At 40.8% G+C, this 21,291-nt stretch overlaps 1 protein-coding gene and 1 non-coding gene across 2 annotated transcripts in view; both read left to right on the top strand.

Moving 5' to 3' along the window:
* Lrguk (leucine rich repeats and guanylate kinase domain containing) overlaps positions 1-21,291 on the top strand; it is a 70,589-nt gene that overhangs the window by 43,003 nt on the left and 6,295 nt on the right. The window contains exons 11-15 of the mRNA XM_077109925.1: positions 3,391-3,510; positions 10,352-10,448; positions 14,817-14,930; positions 16,932-17,133; positions 18,955-19,050. Of these exons, the coding sequence (XP_076966040.1) occupies positions 3,391-3,510; positions 10,352-10,448; positions 14,817-14,930; positions 16,932-17,133; positions 18,955-19,050 (629 nt within the window). The remainder of the gene's footprint in view (positions 1-3,390; positions 3,511-10,351; positions 10,449-14,816; positions 14,931-16,931; positions 17,134-18,954; positions 19,051-21,291) is intronic.
* Positions 5,391-5,550, top strand: LOC143384535 (U1 spliceosomal RNA). The gene has a single exon (XR_013089356.2). It is a non-coding gene; the product is annotated as a U1 spliceosomal RNA (small nuclear RNA).

Genomic DNA, 21,291 nt, shown 5'->3' with positions numbered 1-21,291 from the left:
AGAAGTCAGGCCCAGGGGGGGAGCCCTGACTCTTGGCCCTGGGAAATGAATGTTGCATTATCGGAGAATCCTTGTGCCCTTCTCCTGGCATGACCAGGGAGAGGATACCGTATTCAAATGACACGGCCAAACCTTGACTCTGGCCTGGTAGTATTTCTTATTTGAAATGACAAACTTCCCCAGTCTTGTGCATGTCTTGTCCCAAATCTGGAATTAGTCATTTTTCCAATAAGCCCCAGTGTTGGTGAGAAATGGTACTTCTCTATCCTAAAATGGTGCTAGAGATACTCATAGCTTTTGGGTTGGTCATTGTTTCTAGGCTTTTTAGTGGAAAGAGCTGGTAACAGCTTTCTTTCCATTCATCCATCCATCTTTATCTGCACGTGTCCATCTACATCCATTCAATCCCACTGTGTCTCTCTATAGATGGCTCTATCTGTATGTACCTCTAGATCCGTGGGTTAAGTAACTTGTCAACTCATAGCGATACTTAAAATTCAATTTCAAGACTGCAGTTAAGCTTTATTTCTTCTCCTTTCCATTACATCTGCATTTACTTTTCTCCCCCACCCATAATCCTGATTCTCAAGGACAGAGAGGAGCATAGAATGACAAAATCTCGTAATCACTCATTTTTAAAATTTTAAAATGCTATGGCCAATGAGTCCTGAAAGACATTGAAAGCATTTTTGGCCTATGCTGCACCCATTTAACTTTGCCCCATTTTTTCTTGTGGTAAAATATCTACAGCATAAAATTCCTACTTTAACCATTTTTGCATGTGTGTGTGTGTGGGGCGGGGGGGATTGGTGCTGAGGATTAAACCCAGGGCCTTGTGCATGCAAGGCAAGCACTCTCCCAACTGAGATATATTCCCAGCTACTTGAACCATTTTTAAGCAGACAGTTCAGTGACCTAAATACTCACCGTGTTGTACAACCTTCACTCCCATCTATTCTCAAAATATTTTCATCACCCCAAACAGAAACTCTATACCCACTGAGCAGTAACTCCCCATTCTCCCCTTTTCCAGTCCCTAGTAATCGCTCACCTTCTTTCTGTCTCCATGAACTTGCCTACTCCATATATTTCATAGAAATATCAACAACCCCATTTTTAAAGTAGCATACTGCATTTTTCTGGTCAGAACATATAGTTGCCACATACAGTACTTCCTCCTTCTTTGTTCTCATTTATTCGCTTTTAGTCTTAGTTCTCATTAGTCTTGAGCAACTACGTATTTATTGCTCACTACCAGTCCTTTTACTGGTGTCTCTTGAGTCATTTGGGTTGTATGAGGCTTGTTTTCTAGTAGATTCCTTAGGAAGGACTGTGGGATCATTGTCCTTTGAGTTCTGGCATGTTGGTAACAGTTGTGCCCTTCACACTTGAAGGTCATTTCTGCTAAATATAAAAGTGGTTGCTCACAGTTTTTCCCTTGAATACATTGAAGATGTTACTCCACTTCCTTCTGGCATAAAACATTGCTCTCCAAATCTACTGTTTTCCTTTATAAGTTATGTGCTCTCCTTTTCTAGTTTAACCATGTTTTCCCTTTTTCTTTAAAGCCCAGTAATTTTACTATATTGTATCTGGGTACTGGTCATTCTGGCTATTTATAGGTATAAAGTGTGTAGTTATCTGTTTTGTTTTGTAATGTCAGGAAAATTTTCTTGAATTCAAAGTCTTTACTATGTTTCCTATTCCTTTGTTTTCGTTGCTTCTTCAGGAAGACCTCCTTTGTCTATTTTCAGCATTTGTCAATCCCTCTCAAATACATTTTTTCTCTTTAGACACTTTTCTAAAAGAAATGTATTTTGAGGTAATTATATATTCACATGTAATTATAAGAAACAATAGCAAGAAATTCTGTATACAATTCCCCCAGTTGTGATGTCTCACATAGCTTTGGTAGGGCATCAAACCCAGGAAATTGGCCCGGAAATCCACCAACTTTATTGTATTTCAGCAGCTGGGCCTGTCCTCATGTGTGTCTTAACTATTTAGTTTGATGCAGTTTTATCACCTGTAGATTCATCTGAGCACCACTGCAGCCAAGGTACAGAGCAGTTTCATCACAAGGACTTCCACAGTCACAGTACCTCCCTCGCTCTCCCCTAGCAATCACTAATCTTTCCCCATCTCTGTAATGTCATTTCAAGAATGTTATGCCAGTGCAGTCATACAGCATAACTTTCAGGGATCCCCCCACCCTAGTACAATGCCTTAGAAATTCATCCAAGTTGTTGTATGTATCAATAATTCCTCTTTTTTAGTGCTGAGTAGTGTTCCAGGGTACAGATGTATCACACAGTTTACCTGTTGGAGGAAATGTGGACTAATTCCGGCTTCTGGCCACTACTAATAAAGTTGCTGTGTACATAATGATCAGGCTTTTGCACGTGTGCGAGAGCTGCAGCCCGGTGGCTGTGGGGTTCCCTGTCCTCAGATCTTCCAGCTGTGCCCCATTACTTCCTCCTCCCTCCTGCACAGACTCCAGCACGCTGCAGCTTTTGTGGGTGTGTGTTTGTTTTGTTACACGTGTTTTCCATGAGCCTTTGCTCTTACATTTATCTGTATGTGGCCATTCAGAGAGATTAGAACAGGATGCTGCTTCATCGTCTTCACAGAATTTTCGTTGAACCATACTTCAGTCGTGTATTTCAGACATTTTATTTTGTTCTGTATTCTACGATTTGTTTCATGAGTCCAAACTGCTGTGCATGTCGCAGGAGAGTTTATCGACAAATTCGGCCGTTAGTCCAGTCGTCATGTCCAGAAGCCAGACCTAGAGTCATTTATCAAGTCTTCTTTCCTTTGAGCGAGTTTATTAACCTTTCTGCACTCCAGTTTCTTCATGTGTCAGAGGGGAGTGACGACAGTGACATCTTCCTTAGCTTCTTGTGATGATGGAATGCGGTGCTATGCTAGAATCACCCCCTAGAAACTCCTAGAATAGTGCCCAGCACATAGACATTGCTCAGGTAAATTTTTGTCATTTCTATAAAGTCTGCTTTGCCTACCTGTGTCCCAACTCAGTCGGTATGGCTCTCAGAAGGCAGTCATTTCTTTCATTGACAAGTTCTGGAGGGAATATCTGAGCAATTAATAACTGCTGTATCCTACCATATTTTTCCTTTAAAAAAGCTTAGTAAAGTCAATTTACATAAATTTGTATTTTACCTAGTTTATTATCTAAGCCTTGGATATCATTTTTGACATAATCAACTTGTTTCTGGACCGTCCTTCTGTTTATGTTTATATAGTGTCTATGTATATAAGTGCTCATTATTGTAATGGTGACATGGGGGCTTTTCCTAATGGAAGTAGTTAATATGCTGCAACTCTGGTAGGAGTAGGACAGTAATTCGCTCTGGTCCTGTGTTGCAGCACTCTTCCAAGTCTGGACGCTCCTTATCCCATGTTGATACTTGCTGGTCCTCAGGCTTGCGGGAAACGAGAACTTGCTCACCGCCTCTGCAGACAGTTTAGTACTTACTTCAGATATGGGTAAGTGTGTTTCTTGGCTTATAAGACTTGGAAATTCTTCCAAGTTGTTGCAAGTCGTTCCTTTCTACTCAAATCTCAGATATTGCTAATTTTGGCTATTAATTTTAAGCACACTCATAAAAGTACACAATCAACTTTTTCATATTATATTTTACACCAAAGCTAGAAGTGGTAAGTAGACTGAATGTTCCACAGACACGAGCTCTTGGGAAGGACAGAGTACCCTGAGAGTGTCAGTTCTTGAAAGTAATTTTTTTTTTTAATAAAATTGAATCCGTGTTGTTAGCTGGTCTTGGAAAGACTAGGAATCTTGATTCTTATGCCATGTTAGTAGACGTGGTTGAGATGATTGTTAAAGCATACTTCCTAGTTATGGAACTTAACAGGTAGCAAGAAGATTTGGTCTTTTGTGAAACAGACAGTAAGCACACAGCAGTGACCACTCCCTGAAGCAATCAATCAGTGGTACATCCAGACTATTAGATGCTCTTCCATAAAAGGTCCACTGGCTTCTTTGCCATTTACTATACTGTAGTATACATGTACTTTTAAAATCTTAATCCTCCAGATGTTTAACTTGATTCAATGCCAGCCCAAACCACTCTCCAGAGCTTGAAAGTGCTCCTCTTTATAACTGAGCAGGATGGCGCTCTAAGGCAGGCTCCTCCAGTTGCCTCGGGGCACAGCCGAGAATCACAGTGTTGGGTGGGCTGTGCTCCAGGGCCCCAGCTTGCTCGCTTGGGACATGTGCTGGCAGCATGTGAGCTTGGTCTTCCGCTTCTGGGGCACCTTTCAGTAGCAACAAGGACAGAAAAGAGGCAGCAAAAACATCTCCTGTCCTTCCCTTTAGGTTAGCACTCGATAGACTCTCTCCTGGAGCAAATATTTGGTGACTGATTCCCTAATGGCCCAGTTAAAATAGAGGATATATCTTGAAAAACTAGAACCATCCAAGAAAACCATCCAGCTGGGTTTACAATGTTTCAGAGGTTCCTGTGAATGCGATTTAGAATTGCTGCTGTGGTCTCTTCAGCAGTTTTCCTATTTATTTTTTATTATGGTAAAGAAATTACTTTTAGATTAGTGGTGTGTGTTGATGAGCTGAGGATGTGACTACAAAGATATATAGGACAGCAAGAAAAAATAAATGCAAACTTATGCTCTTACAAAAAAATTCCTTCCCCTTAAGCTACACAAGTTCAAATAATGTAAATACTATTTTAAACAGGTCGACTTATTTAAATATTTTAAATTGCAATCTGCATCTCAACAACTTTAAGACATACATACTACAGAATGATTTGATTAATATATTTTAATATTCTAAAGTAACAAAATAAATTAAAAGCTAATATTAGAATAAAAAGCATAAAGTGTCATTATGAAGGTGCTGAACCTGTCCTAAAAGATAAGTTGAACACAGTGAATGCGAAGTCAAACTGGGACAAAGCGCATAGGCTGGACTGTTGTGCTAATGTGTAAGTTTGGAACCTTTTAGCAAACCAAAGTGACCTAGGGAGCCAGGCTTCTCTGGTTCCTCTCACGTCTCTATACCAATTGTGTTGCCCGGACCTTTGCATTTGTGATGTGCTGTTGCTGAGGCCTGCTGGGTCCCTGTGTGCCTGGAGTGTTTGTCAAGACTCTGGTCCTGTCACCCCCACATTCTTAGCTGGCTTGGCACCCCCAATTACTCATTTTCCCCAAATTTTGTATCTCCCTTGTTAGAATGCTTATCCTCCGCATTTCAATTGATTTATTTGATGTTTGTTTTCTCTGCTTGTCTGCAAGCCCAATGTGGGTAGGGGCCATGTCGGCTTTGTTCACTGCTGAGTTCTCAGTGCTCAGCATATGGCCCGGCACCTGTGTTAAATGAGTGGGCGATACTTATCTGGCAGAGGAGATACCATGATCATGAAGGTGGTTTTCCCAGGGTGAGGCTTATCCATTGCACTCTGAATGTGCTGACCCCTGCGATTTCCCCAAAGGTGGGAACCTCTACTGCATAACTTGTGGTAGTGAGGGACTGCATTCACACTCTCAAAAAAAAAAAAGAAATGACTGGGTGAGTGAATGGATGGCTTGATTCATAGTAATGTACCTAATATTTAGTGGAAATGACTATGACAAAAAGCATAGATGATTTCCTAATAGATATGGAGAAATGGATGAGTTCATTCAATCAGCAGGTAATTCTGAGTTTCTCCCATGTGATAGCCCCTGAAGATGTAGTGTTAACTAGACTGAGGAGGTCCTTGCCTCCAGGAAATTTGTAGTCTGGTGGGGAACGCAGATAATTCGTATGATATACAATTTGTGTGGCAGCACAAGATGGCACAACAAAGTTCTAAAATAAAGTTCATGTCCTGTATTGCTGCCACTGTGATTGTTCTCCTCTCAATGGAATTAGTGGTGAGTGGAGGGATTCCTGACTGCCCCCACCAAGTCACTCCCTCGCCGCCCTCACAGGCTCATTGTCATCCTCCTGGAGGCAGAGACCAGGGCTTGTTCAGTGGCAAATCGTCCTAAGAATTTCATCAATGCCCAGATCAAAGACCATGTTATTGGATAAAAGAGGATATTATATGGCTAGCCATTTCCTCCATTGAGAAAGTAAGATAGCTCCACTATTATACACAGCAACTTTCTAATTAAAAGGAGATAAAACCAAAGCACATCTTCAGGGGCAAGTCCTTTCTCCTGTTTAGATTTTCTTTTCTTTTATTCTTTATCCAACATAAGTTTTATTGGTTTTTAATTAAATGAAAGCAGGCATGAATACAGTCTCTCTGTGAAACATGAAAGCATTTGCAAAGGCACTTTCCCTGCCATTTGGCTTGAATCTTTTCTCTCCCTGTTACGTATTCCATTTTCTCCTGTATTTTACTTTCTTTTCAAATTACATTCACTCAAGATCAAGGTGTTCAGCAAAGTTTTCACAAGCTAAGTTGCATGTCCAGATAAACAAATAAAAACCATCCAGTCCTATAACAAACGGCGTGGATGAAGAGTCTGCTCTGGTCTTAGGTTTTGATCTTTGATTTTACTATTTGTTCTTGGCTTTAGAAATAAGTTGGATGTCTTTTCTTTACCTGTTTTAGTTATAGGTGGCCTGGAGATATTCGCTGGTTGCCTTCAAAGTCTGTCTATTTATTTCTGACTCTATATTGCCACACAAATCAGTGACTTCCTGGAAGAGTGCCAAATAATGAGGGTACCACAGAACAACACCAGCAAGCCTGTTTATCTTCCAGATTTAAGACCACTTTAGTGATCTGAATAGTCTGGGAAGAAAAACTTTATTCTCCTTTATATCTCTATTTTATAGCAATCTCTATTTTCATAACCATTATAACCTTCTCGTGGTGTTGACTACTAAATCTATTTTATTTTTACCATTATAATAAAGTAAAAGACCACAGCTCTTTCATCGCATGAGATGGTCTGAGGTATAGCAACGTAGATGCGGTCTAATCTAATGTGTCCATTTCTACAAATGTAGCAGACTTGTAAAATGGCTCATTTATTCATTCGCTCCGTATTTGTTGAGCGCCATCCATGTGTCATGTGTTGGTGGTAAAGCTGAAACAAACAGGCATGAGTCTTGTCCTCCTGGCAGTTTACGTTCAGTCTAGTATGGGGTTTAAGTGGGAAATTCTCTTACAGGATGGTTTGATGGGTACTATTCTGAGGAAGTAAAAAGCTCTAATAGAAGTGGAAGAGAGAGCGGGTGCTGGGCTGGTGTTGAGCCGCACCGCTGAGAACAGCAGGCGTGGTGCATTAACTGAGAGTGCAGGTTGTGGCACGGCTAAGCCTGAGCTGTGAAGGACAGTGACAGAAGACAAGAGGGGACAGAGTGACGGAGGTCTGATCACAAAGGTTTCTAAACAGTGCCCAGTTGTGTTTTGGAAAGCATACCCTGTGGGCAGTTTGGGACAGGGCTCAGGAAAGGAAGGCTGGACACAAGAAGACCAGCTAGAATATAGTGACAAATGATGATGGCAGGCGTTCTAAGGTGGTGAGCAGCTACTGGAACATCGCAGAGTCGTGACTTTTGTGGAATCTGACCCTCAGACACAGTGTGTGCTGGAATCCCTGCGCTCATGATCCCTAGAGGGTGTCCCACATTTGATGACGAATATCTGCATTGGATGTGAAGACCAGCGTAACTTACCTACCTGATGGATTTGGCTGGACACCTGGGCATTTGAGGGCGTACATTGGAAGTGCCCACTCACCAGCTCTACACAGCGTGTTCTAATGTGCTTGAATTCAGATGTGCTCCCAGCCAAGCCTCTGCCTAAACACTGGTAGCAGCAAGAAGTCATTATTTCCTGAGGCAGTCTGGTCCAGAATTAGTTTCTAAATCTGCATGCTTCTGAATCACACTGAAAAAAAAAAAAAAAGAAGTCTACTTCCTCATCCACCTGCTAGCTCTTCTCAGACATCTGTTCTTCCCATTGAATTTCCCTGGATACTTTCTTTTCCACTAATTTGGCCTGGCCATCCAGATGATTCTTTTCCTTCCTGGTCCCCTGCTTTCTGTGGTCTCCATGTCTGTCCTTAGAATGGCTAAGCTCAACCTTGGGCTTTCACCACCGGAGACACTGTCTGGGGTTAGTCCCCACCTCAATCCTTTCCTGTGTTAAGTGGAACTAACAAGAGTGTAGTTCCTGTTACGGACCACGACTTAGCCAGTAAATTAATCAGTAAATAACAAACCCATGGGCATATTTAGGTGGAGGAGAGGAGGGATATTGAAAGCGATGGTCTAAGTGGATTTGTCTGTCTAAAATCTGGCATCGTTTTTTCAAAGTAAGTTTGGGAAACATGGCTTTCACTGTGAAGTGTTTTCCTTGTAAGATGTTCACATTCAGGCTGCATGTTCCACAGTGAACGCTTCTGTGTGTAAAAATTGGGTGACAGACACAAGCACCACAGGTCATCAAGTGCTCCTCCAAAGAAAGTTCCGCCACAATCCTGTGGTGAGCATCCTCCACATCACTGCAGCCGGCTCTTTACCTGCCTGATGCTTCAAACACTTCTTTGTTTTGTCTTCCTTTTAGAAACTCTGAAAAAAAATCTGTGCCGCTCAATTTCTCTGTTGGGAAATGTAAATCCAGCGTAGCGTTTGAAGACTATGCTGAGGGTTTGTGGCACAGGGCGCAGGGCCACAGATTTATCTTCTCTGGCAGGGCCACCAGTAGATGGAGGGTCTCGGGTCTCTGCCAAGCATGGGAAGAAACGCCAGTGCATTGGAACAACAGAACAAACGCCAAGGTGTTTTGACAGTCTCCTCGAAGAATGCACAGTCTTTCCCTAGTACACAATGTGAATATATTATTAGGACCTTAAAATTTCCTGGTATAGTTTGTTCTTCATTAAAATAGAAGAGGAGCAGTGCATGGATTTTTTATCTTTGCCTTTGAAATGGAGAGACTTTTGAGGTTTCGACTTTACCCTCTTCATTACTGTGATCTTAAAAAGAATGATTTGGGATTGGGGATGTGGCTCAGCGGTAGCGCACTCACCCAGCACGTGAGAGGCCCTGGCTTCAATCCTCAGCACCACATAAAAATAAATAAATAAATAAAATAAAGGTACTGTGACCAACTACAACACACACACACACACACACACACACACATATATATATATATATATATATATTTTTTTTTTTTAAAGAATTGATTTGGAGGTGTCCTGGCATTGCTGCTTAGCAAGGTCCATAGTGGCTGTGACTCAGTTTCACCATCTATAAAATAAAAACAGGAATACCTGCCTGATAGGTTTTGTGAGGGATCAATGTCAAGCATCTAGCTATTCACATCTCGTATTTTAAAATTACAGGCTAATCCAAAAATCCATTTGCATCCCCAAGCTTAACATTGGGAAGGTGGGGTGATAGGTAATCTGAGTCTTGGGTAATTGGGACCATCATAGTCTAGTTCTGATACCCGCCTGCAGTGTGACCCAGGACAAGTCACTTTTATAATCATCCATACAATGGAGCTCTTCTTATGTACTTCACACATTTAAATTTTAATTCATTTTACAAACATTTAGGGGATACCTGCTGTGAGCCAGGCGTTGGGAATGCAGTGACAAATATGCTGAGCCAGACAATGTCCTCCCCTCTTATATGTTCTGCTGGGGAAGATAGGAAAAATCAGCTCACTGTGTGAAAGAGGCAGTTCTGGTCATAGAGAGTAATTGGGGTGTGGTGGGTGGGGGGCCCTTTCAGGCAGGGGATAGAAAAGATTGAGTTAAGGATTCCATTCAGCACTGGAATCAGTGCAGCACAGGGTGGATGAGACGACTCTGTCTTCAAGTCAGGGTGGGGTGTGGGGGAGCCCCCCAAAGTACTGGAATACAGTTGGCACAGGCTGAGGCTATGGGACAATAAAGAGGTGCATAATGCAGCCCTGGGAGGTTGGGAAGAGCACTGGCGGGGAGGGGGTGATGCTTAACTCAGTCCTGAAAACAAGTGGGCCAGGCACGTGGAGGGACAGGAGCGGGGCCTGCAGAACAGGCTACTAGAGCAGAGAGAACGGGAAAGCACTTGGGAGATTAAAAATACCATCTTCAGAGGGGATGATTCGGAAAGTGATCAATAGCAGTGCGTAAAAAGTTGATCCCGATAATCCAAGATTCGTGTGATCCTTGAAGACTCTAGTGATTGAACGTAGTCTAGCACTTCAGAACCACGGTGTTTCCACAATTCTATTGCTTTCTGATTTATAGATCAATTTCATTTTCAAAAACATTCTTTATACTGATATCTTATTCATTTTGAATTTAAAGTTAATAGAAATAGACTAGGTTACTTATTTTATGATTTCAGGGCCTGCCACACAACAAGACCACCTTACTTTGGAGAAGGGGATCGAGTTGACTATCATTTTATTTCTCAAGAAGTTTTTGATGAAATGCTGAACATGGTAAGACTGTTTTCCTTTGTTTTTAATTGTATAAGTGAGACGTTCTCCGTCGGAAATATTAGCAAATAGTGATTTGAAAGAAGAGAAAAATTTAATTTCGTGCTTGTTTTAAATCTGGTTCAATTTGTATCTTTTTGTTTTTTTTTTTCCATCAAAAAACCTGATGCTCTAGTCACTGGTAGTAGAGCATGACACTGTTGTGTTTTAATTCATTGTCTAAAGAACGTACTCCTTCCCTCTTGACCTTCCCATGCAAAGGGAATCCTCACAATCCTATTGTGTTTTATTTTTGAAATTAAATACTTTCATACTCCATAGCCACCCGGGGCTTCAGTTAAACTGAGAGTGTGTCGGTATCTTCATTACAAGGAATGAATGTGTAAATCTATGTTTTTCTTATTTTTGTTTATATTATCATTCTTTCCTTGGCCAGTGGCTCCTACACCACTTTTTATTTCTTCTAAAGTCTACTGAAAAACTGAATGAGGGACCAATCTGTTTCTGCCTATGAAAAATCACCTTCCAGGAGACTAGGAGAGCAGAGGAAGGGGAGGGAGGAGCAGACGGCAGGGCTAGTACTGGAAGGAAATCTAAATGATGCTACGATCATGTACAGATAGGCCACATTGAATCCTGCTTATATATAATTATAATGCATTAGTTAAAGTAACACTTACAACAATAGGAGGGAGATGAGTAGAATAGAGCAAGCAGATCAGGAGGGGAGGAAAAGGGGATGGATAATGATCAAGTTGTGTTATACACATGTACAAATATGGCACAATAATTCCACTGGTATGTAAATTATAATGCACCAATTAAAAAATAAAATTAAAATAAAATCACCTTCCAACCAGCACTACTGCTACAGCTACAGCCCTCCCACCTCCTTTCCCCTCCTCTTTCCTCCCTCCTTTCTCTGACTTCACCCCCAAATAATAGACCTGGCTCACACCTGCAGTGTATATAATCACACAGTTTCTATTAGTTTAATTTGAATGGCGCATGTTTTCAGGACTTCTCTTACACTCAGAGAAACATGCGAGAAAGTCCTATCTATACTGCAAAGGCAGCTTTCCCTCTAACCTTGTCACAGAAATATCTTGGACAGGGCTGGGGTTGTGGCTCAGTGGTACAGTGCTCGCCTAGCACATTCAAGGCTCTGGGTTCGATCCTCAGCACCACAGAAAAATAAATAAAATAAAGGTATTTTGTCCAGCTACAACTAAAAAAAAAAAAAAAAAAAAAAGAAAAGAAAGAAAGAAAAGAGAAAAAGAAAAATTAAAAAAAAAGAAATATCATGAATATCATGGACATTATGATTTTCTCCCCTAACCTGTATTTTGGCAGTATCATTTGATTTATTAAGAGAACTCTGGAATTTCACATTTCTCAGAGCTTTAATAGAGGAGTTTTAGTAAGAAGCGTTCTCTGAGGACTCTAGGGTGAAAGACAGCTAGTTCCCTAAATTAATGCTAATGTCTCCTGTTGGAGTCGGAGGCATTTTTGCCTTAGTGCAGTTCACCTGTGCTCAGTACTCCGGATGCTCTCCTGAGCACGTTATAGGTTTATGATCAAGTTGGTCTGGTTCCATTCCTAGCCTAAGAAACTCCTCTGCTATATTTAGCCTTATAGTTAACTGCCTCTACAAAAGTCCCCTGTGTTTGAGAATCACTCCTTTTTACTGTTTTTGCTATCTGCATCACTTCAATATAATGTAATTTTCTTCCACCTGAATTTTGCCTCTGATCTCCTTTTCTTTAACATGTGAGACTGTCTGATGAAGAGAGATAAACCTAGAGATAATAAATTCATGACACACTGTCAGATTTGCCAACCACGCCCCCATACTCTGCCCTGTGTACATAGGCCCCCTTTCCACATAACACCTACCCTGGTCCCCTTTGACAGACATCCTGGCATACCCCACCCCTATGCACCTATATGAGCAGTCACATCTATTTGCCGTGACAGGTACAACACAAGGGCCTGTGCAGCCTCCTACATTTACATGCCTCCCCCAATGCCGCTGTCTGGCTGGGCACAAGATCACGAGCCACTCAAACAGGAACAAACTTTATTTGAAAGAACCGCCAATAACACACCGCCCGGGAAGCTTCCCGATCCACCCACGCGGCGTTCTGCTGCTCCTTTTCGGAACTCCAGCGCAAGCGCCTCCCCGGAATTCCCTCCTACTGTACTTTCCCAACCAATGGGAACTCTCCAGGAGTCCCGCAGCAGGAGTCCGGTATCCATATGAATGTAATTTTTAACATAATCATATCATCTCAATGGCTAGCTGGCATCACCTTTCAATCAAAAATGCCATGCATCATATTAATTGGCTGTGGCTCCCAGCATCCCAACAAACACCTGCCCAAGCCATGTCATTCCTACACGTGCCCGTTGACACATGAACCCTTTAACAGGAGCACACACAGTCACTTACCCACAGACACTGCCCCTCTCTTGTGGAATCAAAACTACAGCCCTGGAGTATTTGGAAATAAAATGATTGCTACTTATTAGGTAATCCACATGCAGAAAGAAATGAGAGGAGTATCACCAACCCAAACTGTGGGGCGGGGGGCAGGGGGGGGGGACTACAACTCAATTCCTAACAAATCAGTCCAGTGCAATCTCTTTTATATGTATCCACAGCGCAAGATTTCTCCCAACCCTACATCCTTCCAGAAAATGTTTTTGGGATCTGCAGAGGAAGGTCCTTGTACACACAAATGAATGAACTTATATATCTGAAAATAGTTCAAATATGTACACATTTTGAAAATGGGGTAACAGGGTATTAGGGTTCTTCAGAGAAACAGAACTAGTAGGTTGTGTGTATGTGTGTAGAAAGAGATTTTAGTATAAGAAATGGGCTCACGTGGTTATTGAGATTGGCAAAGCCAAATCTGTAATGTGGGCCAGCAGCCTGGAGACCCAGGAGAGTCAGAGGTGTAGGTGACCTGCAAAGACTGACCTTTGTTTTCTGTGCAGGCCTTCAGCTAATTCAGAGAGACCCACCCACATTGTGGAGGGGAATCCCCTTCCTCCAAACGCAACAATTAAAATGTTAATCTCCTCCCCAACATTCTCCAAGTTGACACACAAAATTAACCATCACACACAGTAAACAGGATCGAGTATATGCCTAAAAGGAGAGCCGGATACCTACCTATCTATCTATAAAGAATTTTTTTTTTTCAAAGAACAGATATATGACATTGAAGGAGTAAAATCTTAAGGATATTTATTGTTGACTTTTTAACTTTAGAATCCATCACAGAACCTTCTTTTGATTGTCGGGGAGACAGATTTTCCTCATCATCTGCAGCAGACACATCCTCCAGAGACTCACCCAAGCCCTAGAGGCACCCTGTGTCTCCTGCCTGGTCCTGTCCCCTGAGACAGCCCTTTCCCCTCCCACCACATCTCCAGAACACCTGGGGCCAGGAGGGGAGCAGTGGGCTCTTAACTGCTTGTTGTTCTTAATGGTGCTGCCATTCGATGGGATTCAGCACAGCCCTGGAAGCTCTTGCTTCATTATTTATTTTAAAGTCATGTGTGTGAGATGTCACACATCCCAAGATTATCCACATTTTTATTCCTTCTGTTGTTACCAGCCTCCCAGTTTAGACAAATGTTGTCCAGAAAAAGTCACAGTTTTGCTCTCAAAATTGTATTTTTTTTAATTTCACTTGTATTTTTTGGAAAGGAATACAGCTGTCAGAGAAACTGATTTTCCAGAATGCAGAGAGAGGGCAGTATTTATAGTTCAAATGACTCTAGGGCAAGCAGCGATTTGGGGTAGTTTCAATAAAACGCTATCTTTATGAGGAAAACCAGGATGGGCCTATTTTTCAAAGCTTTTAGGATGTCACTGTAATTCATGGCCATTAGGAATTATCCATAACTCATGGCTTATCTTGGAATGCAAGGTTTTGGGGAATGGGAATGTATTTTGGACTCCCTTGGATGCTGGCGTAGCTGAAATGGCGGCAGGAAAGGGCAAGCTATTAGTTTTGCTCTCAATAGTGAAGGTTTGTGGTGTGGATTTGGCAGGAAGTGGGTAAGTACGCAAAATGGTCTGTCCGACCATAAATTCCAGTCCTTGATCCTTCTCCCTATGGATTATTTCCAAAAACCTATTTTTGGGTCAGCTGAGAATTCTGAATAAATTTCTCTATCACAAAGTTTGATATTAAGCTTTATAAACTCATTGTTAATTTGTCACTCTTACATATTTTCTCATATTTGGAAGTTTTATAGAATTATATAAAACTAAGACATCAAATTATTTTACATATGTTAAATTCTTTTATGGCTACTTATACACACAAAATCTTTGTGCTTCTCAAATTCCAGGGGAAATTCATTCTAACATTTAATTATGGTAATCACAATTATGGATTAAATAGGGACACTGTAGAAGGTATCGCAAGAGATGGATTAGCAAGCTGTATTCATATGGAAATAGAAGTAAGTGTTGTTTATTCAATCAAGTGTGTGTGTGTGTGTGTGTGTGTGTGTGTCTGTGTGTGTGTTTGAGGTCGGGTCTACAGTGCGGGGCAGATAGCATGCTGCCAGGCCCAAGAGAAATGCATGCCAAAGCATGAGGTGTTCCATTTGTAATTAATCAGGAGGAGGCAAGACAAGTGCAAAGAAACAGCATTTTGATTAAAATACAAGAAATTGTACATATAGTAGGAAGAAAACTGGCACTCAAAATTTATTTTCTTTTATTTCCTCCCTATATTATTTTTTTTTTCTTTTTACAACTTGGTCTGTTTATACAAAGACGTGTTAGATAAAGTCCAGTTACTGCCAAGTGTGACCCTGGTTCCTCTTCCCCTCAGGACAATGGCAGCCCTGAGTGGTATCCCTTGTTCCTTGATTCTCCACAGACAGTTGGGCTGTGCATCTTGTGACTCCACTTGTTCACTGGGTGCAGTATTTTTATACTTCCAGCAATTTAGGCTTTGCAAGTTTGACTTTTCTCTCTGCCTCCATATACCATCTTTCCCCAACTATCTTCTCAAATTGGAGTATCCAGAATTTTTTTTTTTATAAAATTAAGATCCAGAGTTTAAAAAATATATAACTTCATTAAATACTTCTGCAAAGATAGTAATTTTTCTCAAGTTACTTCCATTGAGCAGTATAACACTTTTGTAATCAGGGGGCAAAAAATGGCTCAAGTAGACCAAACTTCCAGAAAACAAAGTGTAGGAAAGTCTGGTATTTTCTGTAGACTCTGAATCTTTCCTGTGTTTCCTTCTGTAACACCACAGACAAGAGACTGCAACTCCCTTTCAGCCCCTTGTATTGGTTTAAGTGTTTCCTAGCTTCAGCAAAATCACTCCCATTTCTTCCACCTCTTAACTTTCTGCACAATCCTTGCATTCTTATCTTTCTGCAGTTGACTGGTTTTGTATCTTAAAGAGGGGTTTTCTTTGTTCCTATGCTAATTATTTTTTTTTAAAAAAAGACCAGTTCTAAAAAAAAAATTTCTTCTTTGGACAAGGCAGAAACAAAAACGAATGTGTTTTTGAGTGCAGAAATACTCCATCCTCTTTGTGTCTACCTTTTTCCACTTGAACAGTTATCTGAGTGATGGCTCCTGATTTACTTTTTTCTCCCTGAGAGCTTACTCCTACTCATTTCCAGAAGGTTGAGTCTATAAACCATGTTTATTCCCTTGGTTCTCCCCAGCTGATGTATTTTTCCAAACTACTGTTGTCATTGACTCTTCCAGAAATTATTTAAAAAGAGCTTGGATTCCTTCCTACCAAATTTTAATACAAAGGTTTTGAACTTGAGTTCAACTGATGTTGATAGAATTGAGACGAAAGGGATTTTAGGATCCTTTTGGAATAATGTGTAGGGGCTGGGGGCTTTGTGGAGAGCTGTGGTGACAGCCAAGCTCGCTGGGTTCACAAACTGTACCTGAGCTGCCTTGTGCTGTGATCAGCAGCTTACCCTGAGCTCAGCCTTCTGGGCTCTGGATAGATGCCTGTAGGATGTCACTGGAACTGGCCCACACAGGTTGCTGGCAGGAAAGGTCCCACGGTGTGTTGACAAGGGTGAAAAAGGAGCTTTCTCTTTGTAAGGGCTCTCTTCTGGTGCTATACGGATACGTTTTTAAAGACAGAATTGAAATTACTTTACAGTAATAAAGTGAATTACCTATTTTATATCCAGCAATTTTCCTTTTTAGCAGTCATATTCATTAAAATGATTAATTAGAGAAAAACCAGGTGGAATGAATTCTATCTAATATTTCTAATGACAATTTAATATTTGATGAAGAGAGAAAAGTAATTGAATCTTGAAATATTTGTGGGAAAATAGTGGCTAAGTCTACAGATAAATTCTTCAATATAATACTACTTATTATACACTATATTGTCAGATGTCTCCAAAATGATTTCTAAATCATGCACATGTTTCCACCTTATTATCTTTTCTTTAAACGCCTAGGGTGTAAGAAGTTTGAAATACTCCTATTTTGAGCCTCGCTATATCTTGGTGGTGCCCATGAACAAGGAAAAATATGAGGGACATTTGCGGAGAAAAGGATTATTCAGTCGTGCAGAAATTGAATTTGCTGTCTCCAGAGTGGACCTTTATATTAAAATTAATCAGAAATTTCCAGGGTATTTTGATGCAGTAATCAATGCAGGTCAGTACTCTCAGCAGAGTTTTACTTTTGAAGTATGAGGTCACTAGGTAAGAGACTGTTTTATGGAAATAAACTTCTAAATTGCAAAGAGCTATTGAAAGGGGTAGGAATCCATGAGCTTTAACCTTCTATTCTTTTAATCAGAGTATTTATTATTTTTATTAATCCTTCAGATCTTAACTAATAAGATTTGGTGTGAAATGGACCCTAAAATAGGTCCCTTCCTAGGGGACATTGTGAGAACTAAGTTAGATAATACGTCATTTGAAATACACATTTAAATTTTTAGGAAGGCAAATGATACCCAGGCAGTTTTATCATAATCTACCTCTAGTTAAAAACCCAACTACTATAAATATCATAACCATTAAATATCTGTGGGAAACATTTTCAAAGATTCCTTTAGACATGGCTATTTATTTGAAGTAATAGAGAATTTCTCAAAATATAGATATTTCTATATGTTTTAAAACCACACTGTATTATATAACTATAAAAGAGAATGAGAAAACACTCTGTATGTAGCTAAAGAAATATCTTTAATCCATATTGTTATTTTTAAAAGGTCAGGTTCATAACCTTACGTATAGTATGCCATCATTTATGTTTAAAAAAAGAAATAAAAAGCATTATATAGTTGTATTTTCTATTTTTTTCTATATATTTTGTATTTTCTTGTACTACATAAAAGTATATGGAAGAATCCTCAAGAAATTAATAACATTGATATCTTTTTAGAGGGAAATTGGATAGCGGGGACATTAAATTTAACCATATGAAATTGCCAATTCAACTATTTTAACCTATGCATATTGGCCTTCTTTTGTTGAATAAGAATAATCACACTTACAACTTCAAACCATGCCTGTTTATTAGCTCACAGTTCTGTAGGAGTCGGGTACGGCATGACTGTGTTCTCTGCCTGGGGTATCAGGGGTATGAGGAGGCTGAGGAAATTGGATAGCGGGGACATTAAATTTAACCATATGAAATTGCCAATTCAACTATTTTAACCTATGAGAACAATAATTTGATACGTTTCACTTAATAGTTTAGCTCTCTGCAACCTGTTAATGTATTTCCTATGCATATTGGCCTTCTTTTGTTGAATAAGAATAATCACACTTACAACTTCAAACCATGCCTGTTTATTAGCTCACAGTTCTGTAGGAGTCGGGTACGGCATGACTGTGTTCTCTGCCTGGGGTATCAGGGGTATGAGGAGGCTGAGGCAAAGGTGTCAGCTGGGCTGAGGTCCCCTCTAAAGGCTCCGGGGGAAAACCTGCTCCAAAGTTCTTACTTGTTGGCCCAGTGCAGTCTCTTGGGGTTAAGGACCCTGTTTTCTTGTTGGCTGTCTGCCAGGGGCTGTCCTCATTCCCTAGAGATTGCTCCCAGGTCCTATGCACGTGGTGTCCACCATCTACTAGCCAGCAACAGACATGAGATCCTACCTGTGCTTTCAGTCTCCAGTTTTCTCTTCTGCCACCAGCCAGAGAATTCGCTGTGATTGCATGGAACCATGTGGATAACCTCCGTTTTGATGGGCTCAGACTCATGAGTAACCTTAATTACATCTGCAAAAAACCCCTGTTTGCCATATAACATAATATAATCCTGGGAATGATATCTCATTGGGTTCTGCCCACACTTAAGGGAAGGAGACCATACAAGGGTGAAGTATCATTAGAGCCATCTTAGAATTCTGATACCACAATATATAGAACTAAACATAGTGCCCAAATCAGTACCACCAGCAGTTGAACACTAACTGTATTTTAACCTGATCCTGTTGCTTTAAAGTACTTATCTCATTGACCACAGATGATCTGGATGTGGCCTACCAAAGGCTGAGTGAGCTCATTAGAGAATACCTGGGACTGACTGAGGAACCTGCCACCAGCTTGGCTCCGACTGCAGGTACCATCCTATCTCTTCTGTGCCCCCATTTTAAAATTACTGTTATGGAAAAGAAAGCAAATCTTTGAGTTATTATCTGGGTATCCATCAACCAGGTTGTAGCTGGTTCTAACTCTTTAATGCCTGTAGTTCTCCTGGGGTAATTGTTCCCACGAATGAGCTTTATGGATTAGCACCCTGGATCTATAACTCTCCTTGTCTCCATGACCATAATAGAACTCAGGGACTCGCCTTCGGGAGAGTGGACAGCAGGTAAGGGTTAGCCTCATGGTTCAGAACTCGACCTTCCAGAATTGTTTTCCCTTGTGGGGCTGAGGTGTTGTTCTACTCACCAGGTTGACACTTAGCCCAAGAGTTTCAGTCCAAGACTTTTCTTTCCCCTTCAGATTGCCCCAGCCCTTCAAGTGTTGTACTGCAGACTACAGGGGCAGGTCCCTAGCCAGGTGGCCCTCATCCTGGCTCTCTACTGCCCTGAACAAGCTTCTTTGATGTTCTGAGTTTAGGTTTACTCTCTTGCTGAATGGATTTCTTGTTTCCCTCATTTATGCTCGATCATCAGCAGCAAATGATGTAAGACGTATAAGAGGGCATCTCCTTGGAATTTAGGAATTTGAAAGCCCTTTCTTAGAATTTTGGTGCAGAAGTATTTTGAGATGTATTTAAAAAGATTTTCCCAAATTCTCCTCCAAATTAGGATAGCTACTCTAGCAACAGAACAAAACAAAACAACAACAACCAAAAAATAGAAAACAGCAAGTGTTGGTGAGGATGTGCACTGTTGGTGGGAATGTAAAATGGTGTAGCTGTTCTGGAAATAGCATGGTGGTTCCCCATAAAAATTAAAAATAGAACTACCAAGCCAGGCCCAGGCATACACCTGTAATCCTAGTGGCTTGGAAGGCTGAGGCAGGAGGATTGCGTGTTCAAAGCCAGCTTCAGCAATAGCAAGGCACTAAGCAACTCAGTGAGACCCTGTCTCTAAACAAAATACAAAAAAGGGCTGCAGATATGGCTCAGTGGTTTAGTGCCCCTGAGTTCAATGCCTGGTACCCAGAAAAAAAAATAGACTACCATATGATCCAGCAATTCCACTTCCAGATATATACCCCAAACAATTGAAAGCAAGAGCATGAAGAGATAGTTACACCTCCTTGTTTATAGAAGCATTTACTTTAGCCAAAAGATGGAAGCAAATGAAATGCCCATGGACAGATGAATGGATAAACAAAATGTGCTATATACCTACAGTGGAATATTATTCAGTCTTCAAAAGGAAAGAAATTCTGATACATGCTACAATATGAATGAACCTTGAAGATATGCTAAATAAATAAGCCAGTCAGGAAAAAGCAAATACTATATGATTCCACTAATTTGAGGTACTTAGGGTAGTCAGATTCATAGGGATACAAAGAAGGGTGGTTGCCAGGGGCTGAGGGAAGGGGAGAAAGGAGTGTTATTATTTAACATGTCCAGAGTTTCCACTGGGGAGATGAAGAGAGTTCTGATGAAAGAGGATGGTGATGGTTTAACAATAATGTGAATGTACTTAGTGCCACTGAGCCGTAGGCCAAAAACTGGTTAAAATGCTAAATTTTATGTGTGTTTTACTACAATCAGTATTGTTTTTAAAATGTCCCCTTGTGGGGTGCAGTGGTGCATGTAATCCTAGTGGCTTGGGAGGCTGAGGCAGGAGGATCGCAAGTTCAAAGCTAGCCTCAGCAACTTAGTGAGGCCCTAAGCAACTTATCAAGACTCTGTCTCAAGATAAAATATAAAAAGGGCTGGGGATGTGACTCAGTGGTTAACCATCCCTGGGTTCCATGCCCCCAAAACATTAAAAAATAAAAAGGCCCTTCAATGGACTGAACTTTATTCATAGGTCACGTTTTGCAAAATGTTAAACTGAGGCTCTTGCCACTTTGTAGATGCTGTGCAGCTTTGTGGTTACACCTCCGTGACTCTTGCCCAAACATGATTTTGTTTGACTGATTGCATTCCGGCAGGCTGAGGGAGGCCAGGTCATGATTTTGCCAGAGTTCAAACCAACTGTGCCATTTTGCAATTTTGCATGCTTTCCCCAGGTCACGTGCCCCTAATATTTTGGAATGAGGTCACTGTGAAACTGGTAAAAATCAACAGAAAACAGATGAAATTTTCTTCTACACATGTATAGGAGATAAAGTGACCAAAGCATGACCTGCCGCCCGAGAAGTACATGAAGAAAGTTTGACCTGTCTA

Source organism: Callospermophilus lateralis, chromosome 1 (genome assembly GCF_048772815.1).
Source record: "Callospermophilus lateralis isolate mCalLat2 chromosome 1, mCalLat2.hap1, whole genome shotgun sequence".
Taxonomy (NCBI): domain Eukaryota; kingdom Metazoa; phylum Chordata; class Mammalia; order Rodentia; family Sciuridae; genus Callospermophilus; species Callospermophilus lateralis.
The sequence above is the reverse complement of the archived record's forward strand: the minus strand, read 5'-3'. Positions and strand labels throughout refer to the sequence as shown.